This window comes from Gallinula chloropus (genome assembly GCF_964237585.1).
Source record: "Gallinula chloropus genome assembly, chromosome: 5".
Lineage (NCBI taxonomy): Eukaryota > Metazoa > Chordata > Aves > Gruiformes > Rallidae > Gallinula > Gallinula chloropus.
This window is the reverse complement of record NC_140090.1, coordinates 27,075,708-27,101,576: the sequence shown is the minus strand read 5'-3', so window position 1 is coordinate 27,101,576 and position 25,869 is coordinate 27,075,708. Positions and strand designations below refer to the sequence as shown.

General features: G+C 53.1%; 2 protein-coding genes across 2 annotated transcripts; both read left to right on the top strand.

Moving 5' to 3' along the window:
• Positions 1–251: 251 nt before the first annotated feature.
• LOC311192126 (uncharacterized protein C21orf58-like) lies at positions 252–9,211 on the top strand (the record flags this gene model as incomplete). The annotated part of the gene is made up of 7 exons (XM_084264550.1): positions 252–311; positions 750–807; positions 2,337–2,404; positions 3,761–3,904; positions 4,346–4,460; positions 6,240–6,379; positions 9,035–9,211. 7 exons carry the CDS (start codon positions 252–254, stop codon positions 9,209–9,211), a joined length of 762 nt encoding a protein of 253 aa, XP_084120676.1.
• Positions 9,212–14,175: 4,964 nt separating this feature from the next.
• KMO (kynurenine 3-monooxygenase) lies at positions 14,176–24,887 on the top strand. Its single transcript, XM_084264788.1, has 15 exons — positions 14,176–14,284; positions 15,400–15,469; positions 17,065–17,162; positions 18,010–18,099; positions 18,342–18,390; positions 19,155–19,242; positions 20,497–20,662; positions 21,153–21,224; positions 21,626–21,747; positions 23,065–23,212; positions 23,651–23,708; positions 23,799–23,881; positions 24,270–24,371; positions 24,466–24,525; positions 24,683–24,887. Exons 1-15 carry the CDS (start codon positions 14,231–14,233, stop codon positions 24,848–24,850), a joined length of 1,428 nt encoding a protein of 475 aa, XP_084120914.1. The 5' UTR covers positions 14,176–14,230; the 3' UTR covers positions 24,851–24,887.
• The last annotated feature ends 982 nt before the right edge of the window (positions 24,888–25,869 follow it).

Sequence of the window (25,869 nt, the reverse complement as noted above, 5' to 3'; positions counted from 1 at the left end):
AACAGCAGGAAAAGCTGCACCAGAGGCCTTGCGGTGAACATCTGTGGTCACTCCTCCCCTGGAGCCAAACAAGCTTTTCTCTTCTTCCCTCCCAATTGCTCACAAATCTTACAGGGTTGGGGTTTTTTTCCAATGGAATTATTCTTCTACAAAGATCATGGAGAGGAAAAATATGACCCCTGCAAACCTATATACATTCATTTAGCTCTTTAACCTGTTTTTCCTGCCTGCTCTTCCAGGAGACTACTGCAATGACAGACCCTTGGGTGGTGGATCACCTGACACGACTGAAACTCAAGCTCCTAGAAAAGGTAAGGGAATAAGTTTGTTCTGCTTTTTGCTCCTGTATGTTTAAGCATTAACATTGTACTTAAAATAATGGTGTTTCCACTGAGACACAGAGGATCTGCAGCCAGTTGAGAACCTCTTTCTTCGTGCGAGCAGAGGCAGACAAACATGCAGTGGGGCTACAGCCACTGTCCTTTTCTTAAATCACACTGTGCAAGCCCACACAGACCTGTGGTAAATAAAAAATAGAGTTAAAGTGACTTTGGTCTTAGGTGATATGTCCCCAGTTAGCTCAAAACCACTTTGAATTATGACAGGCGAATTTCTGAGGCAGTTCTGGGTAAAGAAGACCTCGGACTCTTTTAAGTCAGTCTCATGTCATCTTTTTTGGTCTACTTTCACAAGTAGACCTGTGAGATTTGCTGCTTGACTCATAACCATTGTTGTGGTTCTACCAACAGAGACTAGAAAATGAACAGGAGAACCTAGAGAAGATAGAGTCGACTATCCCAGCTGCAAGTAAGAGAGAAACATTTCTTCTAGTTATGGACATAACACATGGAAAGAGCTTAGTGATGCTCTTGGGCCTGATGAGTTCCTCAGAAGGTTACACCAGATGATCGTATCTCCTCCCTAAAAGCTGTGTGCTCAAGTGGTTGGTCATTTGGGTAGTCAGAACTTGCTCTGTCTTGGCTTCTGTGACAGGGACATTGTCTGAGGGACAGGAGGGAGACTAAACTAGAATCAGTGCTGCCCCAGCTCAGCCTGCTTACCTAAATCTGTATGGAGCACAGGAATTGGAAGTGGCAAAAATGCAAGTTCCAGTGAAGCTCTCAAAGTGATGCTGGTTTGTGTTGTCCTGGTCCTGCCCCAAGCCAGTGACTCTCAGTGGCCATGATGCAAGGAGAAGTGGGCAGCAATCTACACTTTGTCTTCTGTTTTTTCTTCTTTTTTTTTTGGCAAAGGGAAATTTTCAGCCAGCTGAACGCTGACATAAGAATGACCTCCTGCCCAGGTGTCATCTGCAGCCTCTCAGCTGTGGATGCTGGCTCAGCTGGAGCAAAACACTGGTGGTCCTATTTGTCCCAGCTCCCATATGTAGGAGTGAGCCCCTGTTGTGCACTTGGTGATCTTGAAAAGGCATTGTTAGGACAACTGCATGACTCTGAAGAATCCAGGCAGGAGCAACACACCGCTACCAATGCTGTTTTGTGCCTGCAAACTGACCAACACAGCCCAGTGCAGACCAGAACATGGTTTTTCTATAAAGAATATGGCTCAGCTTGTGAAACAAATCATTATACTGAACAGGCTGGTCTTGAGGGCTGTGCTAATAAGAGCCAGGAAAACATCTGACCAGGAAATGATGCACATGCAATCACATCTTGGCTTTGCTTTGGAAATCCCAGCATGTACTAATCTGGGGAAGAACTACTTCCTGATGTGGGAGCCCTGGGACAGGCTGCCCAAGGGGGTGTGGAGTCTCCTTCTCTGGAGATACTCCAGACCCGTCTGGACACTGACCTATGCGACCCATCCTAGGCACCCTGCTTTGGCAGGGGGTTGGACCTGATCTTTGGAGGTCCCTTCCAACCCCTATGATTCTGTGATGCTTACAAAACTCCCAGAGTTTCAACAGTTCTCTAGAAAAGCTAGTGAACCAGCTACAAGTCAATAAATTAATTTAAAATAACTTGCCTCTTGACCAAACTCTTTCAGAGCCTGATATGAAGTTTCACATACAAGTAGTGTGGTTCCTTTCAACAGTGCTCCCATGGGAGCTACACCTGCTATGCATTCATTTCTTTGCATGGCACACAGAGTCTTTATAATTGGGATTAACCTAGGGATTAATGGCCACCAGGACAAGACCAGGAATATTCCTAAACGGTACTCTGGGCTCATATTCATTGAGCTGATGCACAAACCTACAGCCAAAAATTCCCTTAAACATCTTAATGCTTTCTAGAGTTAGAGTCATAACCTAACTGCTGTGATAGCTCTGTCATGTGATCCTTGGAGAAGGTAATGGTCTCCTCCTTCCCCAGGGAACCTACGTGAGGATATGCTCCAAAGTGCCCTACGGCGAAGGAAAGACCTCCTGCAGGAGCTGAGGGTAAGAGCTCAACTTCAGTCCCTGAAGGGAGCAGAGGAACAGGAGGGGAATCAGCTTGTTAAAGTGCAGAGACTGTCAGGACAACATGGATGGAGTGAAGCTGAGGGAGGGAAGGGTTAGATGAGATATTCGAGGGAAGTTCTTGACAGAGAGTGTGGTAAGGGGCTGGAACAGGCTGCCCAGAGAGGGGGTGGGTGCCCCATCCCTGGAGGTGTCCAAGGCCAGGTTGGATGGGGCCCTGGGCAACCTTGTGTAGCTCCAGGCTGGTGGCCCTGCCTGTGGAAGAGGGGTTGGAGCTCTGTGATCCTTGGGGTCCCTTCCAGCCCAGACCAGTTTGTGATTCTATGACAGCAACAACAGAAAGGGCCAAGTTCCCTGCACATCCAATGCTGATGCACATTCAGCTTTTTCCTGCCCTTCAGTTCTTCAGCTGGTCAGTATTTGGTCTTCTACTGGCTGGGGTCTAGAGGCTTGACCAGCTCATCAGGGAGAAGGGCTGCAGAACTCTAAGTCTTTCCCTTGTTACAGCTAACAATGTTTGCACACAAGCTTCAGTTAGTCAGTGGGTTGGCTGTGTTTATCCTGAACTGCTGCACCATAAGATGCACATCATAAGAAGTCCATTATCATAAGCTACCTAGGGTAGTGCCAAAATGCACTCTCAATGCTGCCAAAACAGGGACAATAGCAACTTGTTACTTATTCCTAGTTGGGGGAGGGCCCCAACTGCTTGTGAAATATTTCCACAAACTTTTGGCAGTTTGTTCTGCACTTTTCTTTTTTCTTCTCTTTTTTTTAAACATTCCTCTCTGCTCATGCTGACAGCTGTGTGGCTTTGAGGTATGTGGGAAGAAAAGCTCTCTTGATGCTTATGCAGGCACCAGTTGAGTGCTTCCCTTCACGTGGTGGTCACTCGTGGTCTACCTGTCAGGAGCTGCAGTGCTGGGCACTTCTGCAGCAATGCTTTGGTGATCACAGCTGCACCCTGTTGTGGGTTCCCAAGGACTAATCCCCTTCAGTCCAGAGAGTGATGCCATGGCCAGCCCCTTTTCAGTGCTCTGTGGAGACAGGACAAGGGGCAATGGCTGCAAGTCAGAGCACAGGGAGTTCCACACCAACATGTGGAAGAACTTTTACCCAGTGAAGGAGCCCTGGGACAGGCTGCCCAGGGGGGTGTGGAGTCTCCTCTGGAGATATTCCAGCCCCGCCTGGACACCAACCTGTGCAGTATCAGCTAGGGAGCTGCTTTGACAGGGGGTTTGGACCCAATGAGCTCTCGAGGTCCCTTACAACCCCTGTGATTCTGTGATCTGCTTTTCTGTGACCAGGTTTTCTATAAGATACTTGATTTTGCAGGAACAGCACCTTCTGGAAGAGCTTTCACAGCCCATTGCACCAACTGGAGGACAGGGTTATAACCAGAGAGATGCCTCCCCACGTGTCTACCAAATACCTTTCCCAGCCTCCCAAGCAGAGCCACCAAGGATCATCCAGCAGACGGTGAGGATTCTCCTAGGAAATGCCACTAGTGCTGTGTTGACCTTAGGTGGAAGGACCTGGGGGTTGTATGGGAATGCTCATCCCACTGGAAGGGATGATGTGCCTCTTGCTGTTGAAGAGGAGTCTTACTGCACTTGGCAGAATCTAGGGGAAATCGTCTTACAAATGAGGCACAAGATTAATGGTGTGAATGGTTCACTATAAGGATGAGAAACAGGACACCTGCACACTTTCTGGCCTGGCCATTCAACCAATTCCCAACACACATCACTGTCTGCTTGTACAGCCCACGACCTCAACAGCTTCTCCACAAGGATTCATGGGAGACAATGTTCAAAGCCTTAGTGAAGTCCAGGCAGATGATACCCACTCCTCTCCCCTCCCAAAGACCGGGAAGCTGCTAAACCAACCCAGTTTTCTCCAGTTTCCTTTCTTTTGCAGATGCCACCTCAGCCTGCCACCATCATCCAGCAGTTACCTCAGCCACCCCCACTGATCACACAGATCCCCCCTGCCCAGCCCTTCGCAGCCCCCCGCTCCGGAAGCATTAAAGAAGGTAACATACCCTCCATCTAGCAGCCAGCTGCCATCAGCAGGGCTTGAAAGGCAAGGTTTCAGGGCAAGTGGAAGAAGGCATGGGACAGCATCCAAGCTAGTTAGTGCCATGCTGTTTCATGGCCAGGGAACTGCATTCCATAAGTGAACCAGATACCATTTTGGGGGGGCTTTCAGGGAAACTCTTACTACTGAAACTAAAGGGAATATAAAGTCAGCAAAGCCAAGTTAAGCTGCTAGGGAAGCTTGGGAAATTAAAACAGTTTGACCCAGTGCACTCAGCAGTCTTAACAAGGTCAAACTCCTGCATATGGATGACTCCAAAATTAACAAACTGGCTTCCAAAGCCTCGCTTTTATTCTTTCAGCCTCTTAACCTGTAGGTCAATCTCCTCAGAACAATACAGGCTTTTCCTACACCCCACACTTGGCAACAAGACAGAACAGCTGAAAGGCCAGTTCTAAATATAGTGTGATGCCAGTCGAGTTTGTTTCTAAACATAGGTGGATGCTCCTGTGAAATGGCACATGGACAAAAACGTGGAACCACTCCCCTTGGCTGAACCTTCAGCCAAAGTTTCCTTCATCCCACAGAGGAACCATCAGTCATGCAATGGCACTATTGCTTTGATTTCCACACACACCCCACCCCACCCCCATCCCACTCAGTGCCCTTTTGTTTCTCCCCCCAAGCAAATTAGTTCCACTGCACAGGTCCTTTGTGATTAGGACCCAGATGTGCCCTTCAGTCGGCTCTGAAGATGGCACTGCAGTACCATGCAAAGTGCAGGAGACCTCTTCCCTTGGAAAGGGATGATCCTGAACTGAAGCCATGGAGAGCGCTGTGAGGAGCCAGTCCTTACTCCAGTATGTGAGTGAGCTCTGGTGCTCAGCCCTTCTCCATCCCACAAGTCAGCAGAGTGTGGGGTGGGCTTGTGGGGAAACTTAACAGACAGAAAATGCTCAAAGGCAGCTTTCTTGTAGAGGGAATAAAAACAGAAGAGCTAGTCTGAGCAGTCTTCTAGAACCCCAGACTGGTTTGGGTGAGAAGGGAACCCAAAGACCCCACACTGCCACCCCGCCATGGGCAGGGACACCCCCGCAGCCCAGGGTGCCCCAAGCCCCATCCAACCCAGCCTTGAACCCTGCCAGGGAGCCAGGGGCAGCCCCAGCTTCTCTGGGCACCCTGTGCCAGGGCCTCCCCCCTCCCTGGGAAGTATTTCTACCTCCCAGCCCCTCTCCAGCTGCCCTCCTGCAGCTGAAGGCTGTTGCCCTGGGCCTGGCCCTCCCTGCCCTCAGCACCAGCCCTTCTCCAGCTCTCCTGGAGCCCCTGGAGGGACAGGAAGGGGCTTGCAGCTCTCCCCCGCCTTCTCTTCTCTGGGCTGAGCCAGCCCAGCTCTCCCAGCCTGCCTCCAGAGCAGAGGAGCTCCAGCCCTCAGATCATCTCCATGGTCTTCTCTGGACTTACTCCAACAGCTCTGTGTCCTTCTTGTCCTGAGGACCCCTGAGCTGGATGCAGCACTGCAATGGGGCTCCCCAGAGCAGAGGGCCAGAATCCCCTCCCTCAACCTGCCAGTCATGCTACATTCATAGACATTAATTTCACAGAGCCTGCCCAAATAATGCTAATATCCTTCACGTGCTAATGTTCTTCAGCTGCATTGTCTTGGTTGCAGCAACCAGTGCATATGGTGGAGGGCACTTCTTGGGGAGATGCCTCTGCTGCTTGTCAGATGCTGATAAAACTCTTACTTTCTTCCTTGGGGGTGACCTCTTCCAAGATATGGTGGAGATGATGCTGATGCAGAACGCTCAGATGCACCAGATCATCATGCAGAACATGATGCTGAAGGCTCTGCCACCAATGTCCTTCGCGCAGCCAGCTGCAGGCAGCTCTCCCCTGCTTCCACGGGCACAGCAGGTAACGGTGGCACAGTGTGAAGGGTGTCCTTGCTCACAGGAGGCTGATCTCCCTCAAACCACTGTGCAGGAAGGCTCACAGTGCAGAGCACAGCTGAAGGAAGGGTGTCTCCTCCACCAGCAGAAACTGGGTGCCCAGGAAACAGGCTGTGCTGGGAAAACACCCACACTGGGCACCTGCTGCTGCAGTGTGGTGGTTCAGCCCCAAACAGTGGCTGAGCAGCACACACCACTCACTCACACAGGACAGACAGACAGAGCCTCTGTGGGTTGGGATAAGGACAGTTACTGGCAAAAATCACCACGACTGTAGAACAACAATGGCCATTTACACTCACACCCAGTGCTAACACAGAGCACCTTACTGACCTGGTCATTAGAGAATGCTGCCCAGTGGCAAGGAAGGAAGGAAGGAAGGACTGACTGACTGACTGACTGACTGACTGACTGACTGACTGACTGACTGACTGACTGACTATCCCAGCCACACTCAGACTGTCCTAGAGACAAGAAGCCCAGGCCCCTCCCCAACCAGCCCCTTTATGGGGCAGTGACGTCAGGGGGTGTGGAAACAGCCCAGGCTAACCCAGCTCACCTGTGCTGGCTGCTTGGGGAGGTTAACTCTGGCCTGGCCAGAATCAGGCTGTGCAGGTTCACTTGCTGCACACAGCAGGGCATTATTTATGTTACAAATCCTGAAACTGGTAAAATTTGACCTGGCAGCTTCTGATGGGCTGAGGTACAGAGTTTGTGACTGTACTTGGAGCCCCACTGCTCTTAGTTCCTGTCTCACTGCAAGTCAGTGGCTGCTGAGCCCTGGCAGGACAGACCTTCAAGATACTTTGACCGTGTAGTTCCCTGTAGGGATTTTTCCAAAACACATCCAGTGCCTGATAAGAATTATGCCATTTTGCCCTATCTCTGAGCTTTTTTTTTTTTTTAAGAAGGTGATGTAGTCCCTTAGTGTTCTTAATGCTTTGGATAAAATACATTCCAAGTGCCTAACGTGCAGCATTGAATCACAGAATCACAAGGTTGGAAAAGACATTTAAGATCATCAAGTCCAACCATTCCCATCCTAAGCTAAACCAGATCCCTGAGCACCTCATCCCATCAGTCTGTTAAACACACCCAGGGGTGGGAACTCAGCCCCCTCCCTGGGCAGCCTGTGCCACATCCCCACAACTCTTTCAGGGAAGAATTTTTCCTTCACAGCTGAGTTGACCCTGCCCTGGCACAGCTTGAGCCCATTTCCCCTTGTCCCATCTTCTGTCCCCTGGCTGAAGAGACCATTGCCCACCTCTCTACAACCTCCCTTCAGATAGTTGTAGGTGGTGAGAAGGTTTCTTACTGAAGAAGCAAGGACAGTTGATCTCTGGGGAGGAGGGGGTGTCCCAGTGTTGCAAAAACTTCCCCTAAGCTCTCTTTTCCCTCTCTCTTTTTGGGCTAGCCATGCCTTTCCCCTGTGCTGTAGGAAAGCTCTGCTTGCTTTGTCTCAGATGTAAAGGCTGAGAAAGCAACCCACAGGCTTCTGCAGTCCTCGCCCAGCTCATTCACACCTTTCCTACCTGCTGCTTCCAAAAACAACCAATCTCTTAGAAGCTGCTGAGCCCCAGGTTTAAGGGCAGGGTAGGGAATGCCATCCTCCTCCACAGCCCGCCCGGTGACCTGGAGGGAGCTGATGGGACCCAGAGTCTGTCCGGACAGAAAGCCTCCAACAGCAGCTGCTAGCTCACACATTTCTTGGCGTGGACACCCCACATCTAGGGGGGGGCTCGCTGGGAAATGGCAGGCGGTGCTGGCTCTTCCTTGTGCTGGAGCAGCGCTGAGTGATGCCTCGAGCAGAAGGCTCTTTCTATTTTCCTTCAGCCACACAGTGTCCAGTTTTGAGTACTTCCCCCCTAGCCATGAGGGAGGTGTCCAGGGCAGAGCCAGCAGACTCATCTGCTGCTCTCTGTGGAGGACTCCGCAGCTAAGGGAATAGGGCAGAGGAAGAGTGTGCATTCCCCATCCTGGCCTTCCTCCCCAGGCTACCCTGTCCCCACACATTTCCCTGACTGGTGGGATAAATTCACAGATTCACAAACTTGTAGGGGTTGGAAGGGACCTCCAGAGCCCATCAGGTCCAACCCCCTGCCAAAGCAGCTCCCTGGCTCATATTGCACAGGTCGGCGTCCAGATGGGGCTGGAATATCTCCAGAGAAGGAGACTCCACACCCCCCCTGGGCAGCCTGGCCCAGGGCTCCCTCACCCTCACTGGGAAGTTCTTCCCCAGATTGCTGTGGAACTCCCTGTGCTCCAGCTTGAGGCCATTGTCCCTTGTCCTGTCCCCACAGACACTGAGAAGAGGCTGGCCATGTCCCCCTGTGTCCCACACATAGTAAGAAAAATCTAGAGCAGGGGCTGAAAAACATTCACGATTCTAACCAAGCTTTAGTTTGAGAATTTTTGGAGGAGTGGGGTCTGATTTCCTCTGGATATCAGGTGAAATCTGAAGTCACCAAGCGTTTGCTGGACCTTCTGTGCTGGAGCCTGCAAACCCCCATCTCCAGACACATGCTGAAGGGGCGGCTGAGTGGGAACTCAGTCCTTCAACCAGGGCCCCTTCCCAGGGGGCACAGGCTTCAGAAATTGCCCTTTGTCTCTCTCCAACAAGGACCTGCAGTCTGCTGCTCCTCTGGCCGTGAAAGCAGACAGGCCCAGGCCATCTGCAGTGCACCACCACCACCACTACCCTCCCCCAGGACTGCTCCCAGTGCCCCATGGGGACTTCCCATTCTCATCCACGGTGAACCACTGGACTGGCAGCACACGCCCCGCCCTGCCTACGTAAGTAAACAGGCAGCCATGATGGCCCTTCTTCCTGCACAGGTGGCGTAGCAAGGTAGACTGCATGACCCCATGCCTTCATGGTTCCTCACCCATACCAGTCCTGCATATTTTCTTTAACCCAACAATGGGACTGAGGTGGATTGAGTCATGACGTGATACAACCAGCCTTGGAACTTGAGTAATTAACCCTTGCTTACTGTGGAATAAACACAAGGGTCAGACAAGTTCTGCAGATGACACCAAGCGGTGCCCCTGACGCACAGAGCCACCACACAGTAAGTGGTTGTTTCCCTGGGGTTTGGGTCTCCTCCTGGCTAAATAAGGGCTACATCTCCTTTACATTCAAGATAAGGTTTTCCGTGGGATTTATAGTCTTAAAATACTGCTGAGGCATTTGCTAATCAGAAATTCCTGGAAAAAAACCCACCACACCACCTTTCTAAGAAAAATGGTACAAAGGCAGGGGAGTACTTGGAAGTAAAGCTGAGCCTGTGCGATAAGCCTGTGCTGTAGCTGGGGTGTTTTTTCAAGTGTGAAAATGGATGGGCATCTCCCCAGGCTGCTCCCAGTTCCAGAGAGTCCTTGGCAGAGGTCAGCAGCTGGCTCCTCCACCAGCAAATTTTCCTGGGCCTTCCCTGCTACTCCTGAGCGTGTCCTGGTTGGCTTTCTAAGGGTGAGCGGATCACAGCCAGGTCTCGTGTTCGAATTAGTCTGCTCACACAAATGCCAGTGGCAGGAGGGGCCTCAGGCAAGGTGAGACAAGAAAGCTGTGGTCACGCCGACTACGTCAGGAGGGGATAGCAAGAAGGCAGGTGTGGAAGCAGCAGCACTCCAACCCTCTTATGTGCAGAGGCTCATAGAGGAATGTGTGTTGCTGGAGAGTGGTGGGGTTGCTGGGGACTTTGGGATGGGGACTCCCATTGTGTCACAGCTTTTACTTCAAAGCCTTGGTGAATGGAAGGACAGGACGGAGGCAGCCTGCTGGCAGGAGTAGCTGTATGGCCCTCTTCATGGGATTTGAATTCCTGACCAGATTTACCTAATGGGATTAGAAGGGATAAACATTTCTACCCTTTTCACTTTTATATGGGTTTGTAACTGTGCCAGTAAAGACCTCTTGGTTCCTTCCAGAATTGGTGCAATTAGCTGTTGGCAGAAATAACACAGGAGATCTTGCCGTGGCTTTTAAGCTGTTTTCTTCCTCTTCCACCACCTTCCACCACGACTTATGAGGTCTGGCTTTGTGCAGCTGCAGCCTGCACTGTTTGACATCCCTAACTACAGCAAAACCATTTCTCTCCTTGCAGGTGGCCTGCGTACTGACTGTATGCATTGCTCTGCCAGCGGAGCACAGCCCTGCTGAGGCCAGCCTGTATTCATAGAATCATAGACTGGCCTGGGTTGGAAGGGACCCCAAGGATCACAGAGCTCCAACCCCCTGCCACAGGCAGGGACACCAACCTCCAGGCCTGGAGCTACACAAGGTTGCCCAGGGCCCCATCCAACATGGCCTTGAACACCCCCAGGGACGGGGCACCCACCCCCTCTCTGGGCAGCCTGTTCCAGCCCCTCACCACTCTCTCTGTAAAAAACTTCCCCCTAATATCTAATTTAAACCTTCCTTCCTTCAGCTTTAATCCACCCCCCTTGTCCTGCCACTCTCTATCCTTTTAAAAAGCTGATTCCCCTCCTGTTCCTCTGCTCCCTTCAGGGACTGGAAGGCTGCAATGAGGTCCCCCCCGCAGCCTTCTCTTCTGCAGGCTGAACAAGCCCAGCTCCCTCAGCCTCTCTTTATAGGGAAGGTGCTCTGTCCCTCTGATCACCTTCGTGGCTCCTCTGAACCCTCTCCAACAGTTCTACATCTTTCTTGTACTGGGGCCCCAGCTCTGGACACAGGACTCCAGCTGGGGCCTCCCAAGGGCAGAGCAGAGAGGGACAGTCCCCTCCCTGTCCCTGTTTGCCACCCCTCTCCCGATGGAGCCCAGGATCCCATCGCCCTTCTGAGCTGCAAGAGCACACTGCTGGCTCATGGGAAGTTTCTCACCGACCATGACACCCAGGCCCTTCTCAGCAGGAGCCACTCCAATGCAGTCTGTCTGATGATCAACAACCTAACGTCTCTACGACTGCCTCACCACAAGAAACGAGCAGGAGGAAGACTGCAGGTGTTCAGAACAAGCATACTGTGGACCTGTGGTCTGCTCACCTGTTTCTGCTAGTTCAGCTGCTCCCTCTCATCACCCAAGCCCAGCCCTGCCACAAGGAAGCACCATTTTTATTGCCTTCTCTTCACAGAACCAAGAAAACCCACCTCAGAGTGTCTTGTAGGCTCAGCCAGCAGTCCCTGGTCATGAAATAATCTTACCACCAGTGTTACTTGAGTCCTTGCAGAGGAGTATGACCCAGATCCAGGTCTGAGAGTCCCCTGAGGAAACACCCCTCACAAAGAGGGCTGCTGCCCTCCTGGCGGATGACACAAACTAACCTGGGCTTTGTCACCAGACTTCATCAGCTTGAAGTGTTCCTCCCTCAGTGTTTTTGGTTTGACTCTCTCATGGGCATACTTGTCCAACAGTAACTGCCGACTTGGGGGAACTACAGATGAGCAGGAGCCATCTTTTCCCAAAGACCACTGCTCTTCTCTACCTGTGTGAGCTGGCTTTGGACAATTTCTTTGCCCTTTATTGGATAAATTGCCCTATTATTGGATGAATAATTCTCAGTGGAGCAGAACAGAAAGGAACGTGCTTCTGCGGTCAGCGGGGTTGGACGCTGGCGTGCAATGCCCACCCGCAGCGCCCTGGGAGCACTCTGACTGTCAGCATCTCCAGACCCTCATATTTACAAAACTACCCATGGTCTTCCTCTCAAAAGAGCTATTAGAAGGTGATTTAAGAAGCCTGGAATTGTGTATGTTGATTTCATTGTTTCTCTACCTTTCTTTCATATATATTAGACTTGATTTAAAAATAAATAAATAAGACCCCGAGGTTCTTCTTTGGACACTGGCATGCCTTGTCCTTCAGCAACATAAATCAAACACTTCACCTGTCTTTACTTTTCCCACGATGTTTCAGAGGTCAGACTTTAATCTGATCCCATGCTATCCTATTCTTTTTGTTTTAATTTAGGACTTCTTGGAAGGTTCACTTTAGAGTATTAATCAAGCGATGCTTTTGGATGCGTTTAATACAGATCAACTATTTATTAGCATCCCTTTCTCAACATCTTCCCACCTTCTCCTGTTTTTTAAGGTGGAGAACATCTTTCTGTTGGTCTTGCCCAGGTGCAATTCATGAGAGAGTCTGATGAAGATGACCCAGGGACCTAAGGGTTGTTTGGAACGGTTAACCAGAGGACATGGGAGCCAAGGAATTACTTGGTGTGCCTTAAAGTGCCGCTATCGAGCTTGTAAGGCAGGGTGGGAGGGCAGCCTGTAAAGCCTACCAGCCAAGTGTGCAACGGGTGCTGTGAGGGGTAGTTCCAAATAATCAGTCACTGCTGGAAGCTAATGGCATGCTGTCTGTGCTCTCAAAATAATTAACAAATAATTTATTTACTGTGCAAATCTTGCCTTGCTCTGTGCAACCCCCATCTGTTTTCTTACTCTATGTGAGTGAGTCATCCTGTGTGGATCATTTCACTGCTGAGCCCAGTGGAAAAACCCAAGGGAAGGTCTTCAGGGGACACTCATTCAGTGCCAGGGCTGGAGCACTGCTAGCCCAGCCCCGCTAGGTTGCCTGCTCGCCCCAAGGCCAGCAGTGCCATTAAAACAGGGATCTGGGGCTGCTGGTGGGTCCTCTTGACTCCCATGGTGCTGAAGGTTGGGACCATGGCATGGTGCTTGCTCTCTGTTCCCTCTGGAGCCACTGGCCCTTCGGCACCAAGAGCTGGGACACACCATGGAGAAGGGTGTTGTGCTGGCACGGAGATTTGATCTCGTTCCTTTCACAGAATCATACAATCATACAATCATACAACCACAGAGTGGTCTGGGTTGGAAGGGATCCCAAGGATCACAGAGCTCCAACCCCCTGCCACAGGCAGGGACACCAACCTCCACGCCTGGAGCTACACAGGGTTGCCCAGGGCCCCATTCAACCTGGCCTTGAACAGCCCCAGGGACGGGACACCCACCACCTCTCTGGGCAGCCTGTTCCAGCCCCTCACCACTCTCTCTGGAAAGAACTTCCCTCTTCCAATGCTGTAAGAGAGGTGCTCCATTGAGACAAACCTGCTGTTTTGGGCTGCACATCATACACGTAGGGATAAGCTGCTGTATGCTCACGTACGTGTATCCTCTTGCCTGCTGTTTAATTGCTGTGCCCAGGCTGCAGTGGGCTCCTCCCTTAGAAAACATGCAGAGAGCAGCATTGGCTAAGAGAGTGCTTCCTCCCAACGATGAGGATGGGCAGGAGTGTGAAACACATGGAGATGTCTCCTCACAGCCTCACCCAAGTCCCGGGAAGCTGCTGAAGACACGAGCCCTCTGCTCAGCATCCCACCCAGGATGCCCCAGCCGCACACAGCAACCTGGGGTAGGAGACGTCCTCGTAGGAGGCACCAGGGCAAGCAGCAGGGCTGACATTCCACCCTCAGAGAGGGTCTGTGAGGCCACACGAGTTGTTTCTCTGTATCATCCCACTGTGCCTCTGCGGTCGCAGCCCAGCAAAGCACCAGCAAAAGCCCAGCATCTGCCAGGTTTCATTAGGACATCCTTGATGGCTGCAGAACTCCTTTGTCATTTTCAAAAGAGGCATTTTAGTCAGTCCCGGATGGATAACGCTACATTCACCCCTCTCCCCCTTTGGCTCGGTGGGGTTGGCTCCACCACCCAGCTGATTGACTGACAGTCCCTGGGCTGCGAGTTAAACTTTAATCTGAACCAGGGAAGAAGAACCCAGACGTGACTCAGCTGCCCACGTCTGTCCCCTTCTCCTCCCCGCTGGCCAGGGGAGCGCAGGGGGCAGGGAGTGAGGACGCGGCAGGAAGAACCTGCGCCCCAGGGGCTGCCCCAGCAATGGAGCCTGGGGATCCACGGGGGAAGAGAGTGGCTATTGTCGGTGGTGGTCTGGTAGGAAACACGATTTGGCTGCTGCATGGATGCGTTTACCAGGGAGCTGGGGCTGTGAAGGCATCGCTGGGGTGTGGGGGAAATGTTTTGGTTAAAATGCTTTCTCCTCCAGATGATGGGTGTTAGGGTTGTGTTCCTGCTGGGAGGCTCATTTAGAGCGGCTCAGATTTTTTTGGAGGAGAACAGCTCTTTCCTTCAAGGGAAAGTCCCAGAGAATCCTTGCATGTCTGTGGTGTGGGCCCTCACCTCAAGTGGTGTGTGCAAATAAAGCCTACTGCCAAGAGTCCCCATGTCAGAGGAGGGGGTTTGGGAGGTGGAGCCCCCAGTTACATGAGCAATGGGACTTGGTGTCGGTGTTTGGTCCCCAGCTGGGAGCTGAGCCCCACGCAGCCGCTCACTCTGAGGGGAAAAGGGCAAAGAAAAAGCAAAGATGAACCTCGTTGGTTGGGATGAGGACAGTTGGCTGGGACCGCAGAGGGAGAAATAACAATAACAATAGCAAAACACACAATGCTGGTGATGTGCGATGCTGTTTCTCACTGAAGTGCACAGCTCAGGCTGTACAGCAAAGAGCTGCCCTGGAGCTGGACTGTCTCCAAAACCTGAGTGTCCTGGAGCTATGTGCCTCTCTCCCCACCATCCCCCTTTATGCTGAGCATGATGTCATTGGCATGGGATACCCTCTTCATCCAGTTCGGGTCACCTGTCCCACCGTGTCTCCTCCCAGCTACCTGGGTGCCCCCTACCTTCTTGTTAGCAGGGAAATATGAACAACTGAAAAGTCCTTGAGTGCTGGGCAACAACTAATCCATCCCTGTGTTCCCAGCACTGCTCCCATCATAGCTCCCATACAGGGCATTCCCTGCTGCTAGAAAGACAGTTAACTTGGTGAGAAACCACGCTGTGTATCACCAGCATTGTACATTTTGCTATAAAGTCCTGGCATTATTATACAGGGGACTTCCCTCCAGGATGGTCCTCTTTAAGGGTCTTGATCCAAGGGTCTGTAAACACTGAGCTGCATCCCCCAGCTGCTGCTTTCCCTTGCTGCGCCTTGGGGCGATCCCGCTGCCCATGAAGTGCTCCATCCACAGCTCCTCATCCTTCTCTTGTAGGTGGGTGCACTAAATGCCTGTTTCTTTGCTAGACGAGGTTTCCATGTTGATGTTTATGAAGCCAGAGAAGGTAAGCTCAGCCTGATTATTGCTGCTCTGTGTGTGTGTCCCGTTGCCGGTAACAGCTCTTGAAGAAGCAAAAGGGAAACTACATGAACTCAGTGAAACTGCAGCAAGAAAGTGAGATCTGAAAGCGTGACACTCCGGGGATGCTTTCCCCTTTCCCTGGGTAGAGGGTGGGGGGAACATTTATGTGAAATATTCTGTCTTCTGTGGAGGCAACCCACCCTTCAGCTAGTAAAATGATGCCCTCCTTTGTGCCATGGGCATAATCATAGAATCATAGAATGGTCTGGGTTGGAAGGGACCCCAAGGATCACAGGCAGGGCCACCAACCTCCAGGCCTGGAGCTACACAAGGTTGCCCAGGGCCCCATCCAACCTGGCCTAAGTACCAATTCAAACCCTCTCTCCCTTGAAACTGGTCTCTGCATGAAGAGTTGAGTGCTGTTGAGCCGGGCTGGGTCAGAAGTTTGGCAGCAGTGGGTGTTGTGAATGCTGCAGCATCTCTGTCAGGGTTAACAGCATCAACTTAATCATAACTGCTGCCATGAGTGGTGAGGAGTGCTGGTGGGGAGGGGAGGCAGAAGGACAGATGGAGCTTTGCAGGCCACCGCAGCAGAGAAGAGATGATTTAGAGCCTAGGGTGCTGGCTGAGAGGCAGAGGAATCTGGTGTGCATCTGCTGCCAAATAAAACCTGGGCAGAGAGGACAAGTCACGTGGCAGCTAAGAATGGCACCATGGAAGTGAAACTCAGCTAGAAGGGGAAGGAGAAGCCCTATCTGACCCCTCAATCTCTGTGGTAACTATTCCCACTCAAGCAGACGTCGGGACCGGCAGGTCTGTGGCATGGCTCTGGGCTGCATCTCACCCAACTCCTGAGCTCAGCTCTGGATCCCTGCTGCAGAAACAGGGGTGCACAGCCCCAAATGATGCCAGTGGGCCGCAGGCTCAGAGCAAGAACCAACGGCTTCTCGATGAGGTTTCTTGGTCGTGAAGTTTTGCTGGTTCAGAAAGCCTCTGGTTGCTCTGACCCACCTTCTGAACCAGAGGGATCTTGCAGCTCTGCTTCAGTTTTCGGACCATTTCTTGTACTGGGATGTTACCCTGAGATCTGCAGGGATGCAGCTCTGCCACAGTCACTGGCTGGACAGCCTAGGAAGCCTGAGGCCTTCCCACAAGGAATGGGCAAGCAGCGAGACACTTCCATCTGGACAGTGGTGGAGAAGGTGAAAGCCCTAGTCTGCAGGCCTGAGCAGAAGCGGCCAGGCATTCACTTCTCAGCTCAGAAGGGAAATAGTTCTCAGTGGTAACGAGCCCTCCGGTGCCCTGCAGAGCTGTCAGGATCCAATGCTCCCTTCACAGCACTTGGCTGCAGCTGTGGCTTCCAGGCTCAAGGCCGCATGGAGGCAGCAGCCCTCGAAGGTGCTCAGCTGCCTCATCAGCAGCCTAACATGCCCCCTGACACCTGCCCTCTGTGCACACAGTGGGGTGATGGGGAGTCCCCACTGGACTGCCCACTGTGGCTGGAGGGATTCTGGGAGATGCTGCCCGCCCTGGACTGTGGTGTCAGCATCTCCATAACCGCCCGCTCTTCCCATGCAGATATCCGAGTGGCCAACCTCGCCCGTGGCAGGAGCATTAACCTGGCCCTGTCACACAGAGGACGACAAGCCCTCCAAGCAGTGGGGATGGAAAAGCAGGTACCCCGGCAGCTTCCGTTGGTGGTGGGGTCTCTGTGGTTAAAAAGCTGTTGACTTCAGCTGGGGAGGGATGGGCTCTTTCCTGCTCCCCAAGCATGCAGGGGCCACTGCTCTGCTCTCATGAGGGTGGGGGTAGACCTCTCCCACTCCATGCCTGCAGCCTGGCTCTCCACTGCTTCCTGGTGCAGATGCCAATGGAGACTTCCCCCAGCACCCAACCCCAGGCAGGTGGGCTCTGATGGTCCTTTCCTGAGAGACCAACACCCAGTCAGCACCTTCCAGTGTCTCCCTCCCTGCTTGTGCTTTTCTTGCTCCCAAAGGGTAAGAGCAAATGGAGCAGGAGTAGGTGGTCTCCTGAAAGAACTGGAGTACCAGCAGTGTTTGTACAGCAGGGGCTGGTTTCCTCAGGGATGTGCCCAGATTTGTATTTTCCCACAAAACCTTGAGCTTTGAGCTGACTCCTGAAATCCACACACACTGACTTCTGCGCAGCATGCCTGGCCCAGCGGCAGCACTGCTGTGGGGAGCTCATGGCTGTTTGGCATCCAGCATTGGGCAGCAGTGGGATCTCCTGGCCCCGGCTCCTGTGGAGAAGGAGCCCAGGTTTCAACAGGTTGCACCCCAGCACCAGGATATAATTTGGTTGCCTCACCCTGCCCTGTCCAGCGCTCTGGGGCTTTTTGTGTCAGTTCTATTTCCCCCACACCAACTAGGATAGTCGTGCAAAAACGTGTGAGTGGAGAGCATGCCATCTGCCTGGAGCACAGCAGGCAGTGGCACTTGGTAGCGCGTGCCCCACTCCTTGGGCAGCCTGGCTTTGGCTGGGTAGTGTCCCATTCTCTTTCAGATCGTGTCCCAGGGCATTCCCATGCGGGCAAGGAGGATACACACACCTTCAGGGAAGAAGTACTCTATCCCCTACGGGAAGAAGGACCAGGTACTGGTCTCGTGCCGACACTTGGAGACACTTCACTGCTCTTTGATGGCGTTCGTAGCTCTGAGCGATGGACATCCCGGGGCTCGTGCTCCTTAGAAAGGATGCCATGAGTGGGAAAGGGGATTTCGTGACCCCCCCCCCGGGTTCAGTGGGGCTGTTTTTCGAGGGCAACGTTTCTCACCTGGCCATGCAGAACATCCTTCAGCCGTGCCCCCTGAACCCCGTCTTTGTTTGCCTTGCAGTACATTCTCTCTGTGGACAGAGCAAACTTAAACAGAGAGCTGCTCACCGGTAGGTTGCCAGTTCTGTTTGCAAACTCTTCTATACCCCTGCACTGAGGATTTTAGGGTTTGCCCTACACACAGGAGACTTTGGCCTCTGGGCTCTCTTTATGCAGCATGAGTGCTGAATAACCTGGTTCCCTGAAGGTGCAAGCGCTAACTAGCTGTGTTTTTGAGAAGGAAATCTGTGCTGTCTCCCTGCTGCTTGTCTGACACAAAAGGATATTCAAACAAGTCCCCCTGAGGCCTTTCTGCATGTGCAGAAACCCCTGGGGAACAGCTCTCCCTCCTTCACCCCTCAGCTCCTGGGCTCCAGGCTCCAGAGTCTGCTCCCAGGAGTTCACCAGCCAAAGCAGGAGATACCTCCTCAGCCTTGCCACATTTCAGGGCATTTTCCACAACCCCTGATTGCACGAAGGGAGAGAAATGGGAACAAAAAGTGTGTACTTAGGCTGGGCCAAATCTCCCCCAAGTTTCCCCTTGACCACAGGTACCGCGTCCCATCCTGAAGTGCGAAGTAGTAGTGGTGGCAAGAGGTCACTGACTCATATCAATGACTCATGTCCTTGTGTGGAAGAACCAAGTCTTGGCGGGGTTCCTTGTGCTTCTAATGGTTCCCACCAGAGTTGACCATACGCAGGCCCAGCGTGACCTGCCTGCTGGCAATCTCATACGCCATGGCAGCGGATGTCTCCGTAACTCGGGCATCCCTTGGAGATGTTTTCAGGGTCACAGTACAAGCCTCCACGTTTTGAAGTCTTTGTCTTTTCACAGCTGCTGAGAAGTACTCCAACACTAGACTGTACTTTGGACACAAGCTCCTGGGCTGTGACGCAGAGTCGGGGATGTTAACCATAAAAAGGTAATCCCTGCTCAGGCCTGGGAGCCAAGCGCTCTGCTCGGTTGTTTTCTGCTTAATCATTCATAAAACCTCAAACAATTGAGAAACCTGCGGTTTGAAGCTACTGCCTTGCTCCTGAGAGGGCAAGGCTTGGAAAGGAGAGACGCCAAAGCAAAGTTCATGGGGAGGCTGAAAAAAACCCCAGCAATGGAAGTGGCTCCGTAAGCCCCGTTGGCCTGGCAGCAGGAAAGGCCCGTGCCTGCTGATCTGCGTGGGGAGTCAACGGGCCCGTCTCCGTAGCGCTGATATTCAGGGATAGATTGCTCCTCAGGGAGGGCAGCTAACAGCCTTGTTTCACTGTTGTGTCAAGCTCTGGTTGTGACACCCCCCCCCCCCGCCACTGCCTGGTGCAGCTGAGGATGCAGGCTCTCTGAAACAGCAGCGTTACCCCAGCGGTGCCTGCTGCGTTTTGATAACCTCTTGATAACCCACAGGATAATTACTTATCCTAACTCTGAGCCTCCCAGCCAGTGAAAGCCAACCTTCCCTCACCCTCAGGAATGAATAATGCCAGAGGCAACCCCGGCATTTTCCATCAGGAGAGGGGTGGCAGCAGGGACAGGGGGGGGATTGTCCCTCTCTGCTCTGCCTTCAGGAGGCCCCAGCTGGAGTCCTGTGTCCAGAGCTGGAGCCCCAATACAAGGAAGATGTGAGACTGTTGGAGAAGGTTCAGGCCACAAAGATGATCAAAGGGCTGGAGCACCTCCCCTATGGAGAGAGGCTGAGGGAGCTGGGCTTGTTCAGCCTGGAGAAGAGAAGGCTGCAGGGGGACCTCATTGCAGCCTTCCAGTCCCTGAAGGGAGCAGAGAAACAGGAGGGGAATCGGCTTTTCAAAAGGGCAGAGACTGGCAGGACAAGGGGGATGGAGTGAAGCTAAAGGAAGGAAGGTTTGAATTGAATATTCGGGGAAAGTTTTTTACAGAGAGAGTGGTGAGGGGCTGGAACAGGCTGCCCAGAGGCCCATCCCTGGAGGTGTTCAAGGCCAGGTTGGATGGGGCCCTGGGCAACCCTGTGTAGCTCCAGGCCTGGAGGTTGGTGTCCCTGCCTGTGGCAGGGGGGTTGGAGCTCTGTGATCCTTGGGGTCCCTTCCAACCCAGACCAGTCTGTGATTCTGTGATTCTATGATTTTGAAAAGGCAGAACCTGCTACGACCAGTCGTGCTGAGCTAGCCCAGAGTCACAGCAGGATCAGTCCAAGGGATTCTCTTGCTTTCAGATCTGACCAGCAGCCCTTGGAAGTTACCTATGACCTCATCGTGGGATGTGATGGAGCCTTCTCAACAGTCAGAAAGCAGTTCATGAGGCAAACGCGCTTCAACTACAGCCACGAGTATATTCCTCATGGCTATATGGAGCTGACCATTCCTGCTAAGGGTGGAGATGTAAGTCAGCCTGTTCTGGGGGCTGCTGCCATCCTTTCCAGGGAGACACCCTGCTCCCCTCTCATGGTGGCTCTGCTACTGCAGCTCCAGAGAGAATATGTTCTTACCTGGGGCTCTGCCAAGGGATTACAACTTTCCCAGAAGAAGGCAGGCACCTCTTCCTCTTCCAGCAATGGGACCAATGTCTTGGTAGCCGGATGCAAAAATCCTAGAGACCCTGCCCCAGAGCAGTGGGGTTAACTCTAGCTCTGAGAGGTCCTGGGGAAGGGGTATGTGGGGACATCAGCCACTGCAAACCAGCAATTTTTTTGCCTGTCTTTCCTACCTTTTCCTCTTGCCCTTGCTCTGTGTCAGCCTGAAGCATCGGATACCAAAAAGGGGCCCTGTGGTCACCTCTCACGCTACCAAGGTTGGGAACTGGTGTGGAGAGGAACTGGGCTGAGGAAGTGGAGCACGGCATGGATGCAAGACAATTTTGCTTGTCTTTCAGTTTGCCATGGAACCAAACTACCTCCATATCTGGCCAAGGAACACCTTCATGATGATTGCACTGCCCAACATGGTGAGAACCCGTGGCCCAGTCCCTTGGGGCATGGGATGGAGCTTGCAGGGGTGACCTGGCTATGGTGGCAGGCACGTGGCAGGGGCTGGGAGGGCTAAGGTGCAAGGAGGGATCCTGAGCACCCTGGGAAACAGCTCTCTGCATCTGGATGTTACAAAGCAGACACAGGGGTACCAGGGCAGCGTGCCAGGCAGATGACATGCTGCCTTCTTCTGCCTCCCCACATCCTGGCCCCAGCACGTGCAAGCCCACTCTGGGATATGGGGGTGGCCAAGCGTTTGTCCCCACAGTGCAGGCAGGTCACCGTGATTGCTGGGTGACAGGGTGGGCACCACGCCACTGCACAGGCTCCAGGTGCTCTCTTTGCTGCTGGGCTTCTTTCTGACCTTCCTCCCTGGCAGGACAAATCCTTCACCTGCACGCTCTTCATGCCCTTTGAGGAATTTGAGAAGCTCACGACAGGCGAGCAAGTGCTGGGTTTTTTCCAGACCTACTTCCCAGATGCCATCCCCCTCATCGGAGAGTAAGTGTTCCCACCTCCCCTTCCCACCAGCATGGTGCCATGAAGCCAGGAGAACCATCCCCACCCAGACTTGGGGGCCTGGTGATGGAGACCCAGCTGGGGCATTGTGAATACCATTGGACCAGATCCCATTGTGTGTAGGTCTGAAGGACGGGGTGGGGTGGGAACCAGCAGACCAAGGTCCTCATGGCCTCCATGCTGGAATAGCAGGCTCAGCAGTGGGATGCTGCCCCGTCCTGCTGCAGTTTCTGATAGAGTCACACTTCCCTGTTCCTCTGAGACACAGCTCTGCTGCTGAGGGAGGAAAGGGCAGGTCACCTCCCACTGCTCTCATCTCTCTGTTAAGGGTTACAGAGTTGCAGGGGTTGGAAGGGGAGTCCAACCCCCCAAGGGTTCTGAGCTCAACGATGGAGTAGCTGTTCATAAGCTGTGTGGTTCTGACATTAGAGGAGGGGAAGCAAAGTGACTGGGCTGGCGTGAGGGTGAGGCTTGCACAGGGAGGCTGGGAGCACTGAGGTAGTCCTGCTGAGGACAGCTCAGTTGTGCAAATGTCAAGATTTTAGCTGACAAACCAAGAAAAGCTGTGCTTGGCAAACCCCCCCTTCAACCACCATGCTGACTGAGCACATTCTGGCACTCATTGATTGCGTGGCTAAAACAAATATCAGGGCTGAGAGGCACAGGGGGAGGCAGTTCCTAGTGGTGTGCTGCTCCCTGGGAGGATTCCCTTGCTGCTGGGGCGAATGGCACATGGGCAGCAACGTAAAGCTGCAGCATCCCTGGGGTCCAGGTGGAAGAGGGGATGGGACCAGCCTTCCCAGCACACATCCTGGTGGTCAGCTTGTCCTCACTTTTCTGGAGAAAAAAAAAGGAGAGATCCCCAGCTGGTGGGAGCTCCAGCCCGCCCTCCTAATGCTACCTGTTACGGGCTTTTTTTTAGCCGATACAAAGGCTCTGAGGTGCCCTAGGCAGTCACTTGTCTCTTAAGGACACTCCTCTGTTGTACCCTTCCTACAGTGACCACCGTCCACTGCTGCCCATGGTAAAAGAGCTGAGATGTTGCTGATACTCTTACAATCCTGTGAAGAGCTTGAAACCTGCAAACAAAATATTTGGTCCTTGGGAGAAGTTAATGAACTAGGTTGCCTGGCTTCCACTTTTTTCCCCAGTACAAATATCCTGGCCAGAAGGCTTGTTTTATGCATCCCAACACTGACGGGGCCCGTGGCCCTTGCTTTCTGAGCATGGATGGAGCATGACTCGCTCTTCTTGTCTTTCCTGATCCCACAAGTGATGTTTCTGTTGTTCTGCTTGAAGGCAACAGCTGAAGCACGATTACTTTCTGCTGCCAGCCCAGGCCATGATCTCTGTGAAGTGCTCCTCCTACCACATCGCTTCCCGGTGCGTGCTGATGGGAGATGCTGCACATGCCGTTGTGCCCTTCTACGGACAGGGCATGAACGCTGTGAGTTCATGGGCTGCGTCAGTTGGGTCCCCGCTCTTCTCACCCAAAAATGCCTGGTTTGGGAGAGTAGCTCCCTAGAGTTCATGGGCTGGCCCATCTCACACTCTGATGTCCTCAGCCTTGGCAGGTCTGAACTCCCCTTGGGCACCTGGTTGCTCACTGGGACTTGCTGTACCCAGGGAGGAGAAGGGATGGGGGGGTGGTGTCACCGTCCCATGGGGCAGAGGACTGTGTGGGAGGAGGGTCCATCAGGGCAGTCCCAGGTTGCAGAAGAGGCAAACCCCTGGGTTTCTCTGCAAGATGCTTGGCAGGGTGGCCTGGCCATGGTCATCAGGACCTCGCATGTGCAAGCAGCTACCCTAGCTGTGCATCCGTGAGAGCACTTCTTGTGAGCACCATGGCTTCTTCTGCCTGTTCACCTGCTAACTTTCCTCCCAGGGCTTTGAGGATTGTCTGGTCTTTGATGAATTGATGGACCGGTTCCACAATGACCTTGGTGAGTGAGGTGGCTGAGGAGGAGTGAAAGCAGAGGAGGATCAGAAGGCAGCTGGGGAGCTGCCCATGAGCTGATGCTTTCTTCTCCCAGGTGCCTGCCTCCCTGAGTTCTCCAGGCTGAGGGTGCCGGATGACCACGCGATCTCAGATTTAGCTATGTACAACTACGTAGAGGTAGGCGAGCTGCACACAGAACCATAGACTGATCGGGGTTGGCAGGACCTCTGGAGATCCCCCAGTCCCATGCCCCTTCCCCAGAGCAGGCTGTACAGGACAGGGTCCAGATGGGGTTTGAATGTCTCCAGAGATGGAGCCTCCCCAACCTCTCTGGGTTGGGCCAAGCACATAGCAGCACTCTGTTGGGACACACACAGCGGGGAGTGTCTCTGACGAGACTCTGGCTGGGCTCTCACCAGTCTGAGAGTCCCTTGGGTACGCCACTGGGGCTGGGAGGCTCTGCTCCCTGCGGTGACCCCCCAGGGCAGGCAGGGGGAGAGCTACCGAAACACAGGGGAGCTCTGCCAAGATGCCCTGCAGAGGGGTGATGATTGCTCTGTCACAGATGCGCCAGCACGTGAATTCAACGTGGTTCATTTTCCGGAAGCACGTAGACAACTTCCTTCACACCCTCATGCCTTCCACCATCGTCCCACTGTACACCATGGTAAGGCCAGCACCTTGGTCCCCACTGCCTGAGCCACCACGAGCTCCTCCTGCCTGGGCTTTGAGGTGGTGACATGCTCCTGCAACCCTCCCAGGTGACCTTCACCAGAATTCGCTATCACGAGGCTCTTCAGCGCTGGAAATGGCAGAAGAAGGTTGGTTGCCCATCCTCTCCATGCCGTGAGCCCCACAAGCATCCTGCACACCAGGACTGCTCCGCTGTGGGGGTGGGGGGTGGGAGATGGGAAGACTTTGCTTGGTGCCACAGGACCACACCTCCGATGATGCTGGGGTTTCTTTTTGCACTTGCAGATAATCAGTCGTGGGCTCTTTGTCTTGGGGGTGGCAGGACTGGGCGGAACGTGCCTGCTCCTAAAGCGGCTAGCACGGGATACAGACTTCTGCATGGAGACCTTGTGTGGCTGGTCCCACTATCTGAAGAGCATTGGAAATCTTCCCTTTGGAAAACAAGTGGCTTAAGTGCAAGGGGAGCTCCTGGTTGTATTAAAAGTGAAGGGAGGAGCTGTTGGCTTGTCTGGATCATGTTGTTTCTCTTGGGACGTGGCCTAGCAGTTCCTGCAGCCCCTCTGCCTCCTCAGGAGCAGTGGTGGTCCCAGGAGAGAGGGGCCCACCGAGGTACAAAGTGCCCAGAGAGCTTCTGCAGATACCTCTGCCTCATCTCTGCAGCCTCGTGTCAAGTGACGTGGTGTGTCACAGGGGTGGGTTTTGGGTGCAGGGTCCAGGAGAGTGTGGCCTCTCCCAGCCAGCAGTTCAGCCACCCGCACTGGTCAGGGTGTCCCAGCCTGGACTGCTGACTTCTGCTCTCCAAAAATCAACATCTTGACTTGAAAATGAACCAGCTTCCTCCCCACCCTGAGTCAAAAAAAATATGGTTCAGTTCTCTTTGGTGGATGCGGGGTGACTTTAAGGAGGGATGCCCTCAGGCAGTGCTTGAAGCCTGCAGACAGGTTCACCTGGCTGAGAAATACTTCTGACTTTTGCAAGCAGGTCTCCACAGAGGGACCACCAAGCCTTTGGGCTATAGCAAGACCCGGGGCCCAAAAGACCCTCCTAGCTCACTGTTCTCCCTCTGGGCTTTCTCATGTTCCCTAACAATGCCAAGGACAGAGTCCTGCACGTGGGACAGAACAACCCTGAGCAGCGCTACAGGCTGGAGCAGAGCGGCTGCAGAGCTGTCAGGCAGAGAAGGACCTGGCAGTGTTGGGTGGCTGCGACTGTCCTAGGCTGAACTAAAACTAGCTGCAGACTGGGACAGCCTGGAGGGAGTCCCAGACACACTTCCCTTCCTCTGACCTTGTCCTAGACCTCACAGTCACTGTTGCAGAACAGTGAATTGGCCCAAATTCTGCCCCCTGATCTGCTGTGGTATGACCACTCCTGTTTAAGGGGGTTTATATTACACACTCCAGCACGTGGGCAGGTTTGCATCTTTAGTGAGTCCTTTTTGGCTTGCAGGGAAGCACTTTTCAGGATGCAGG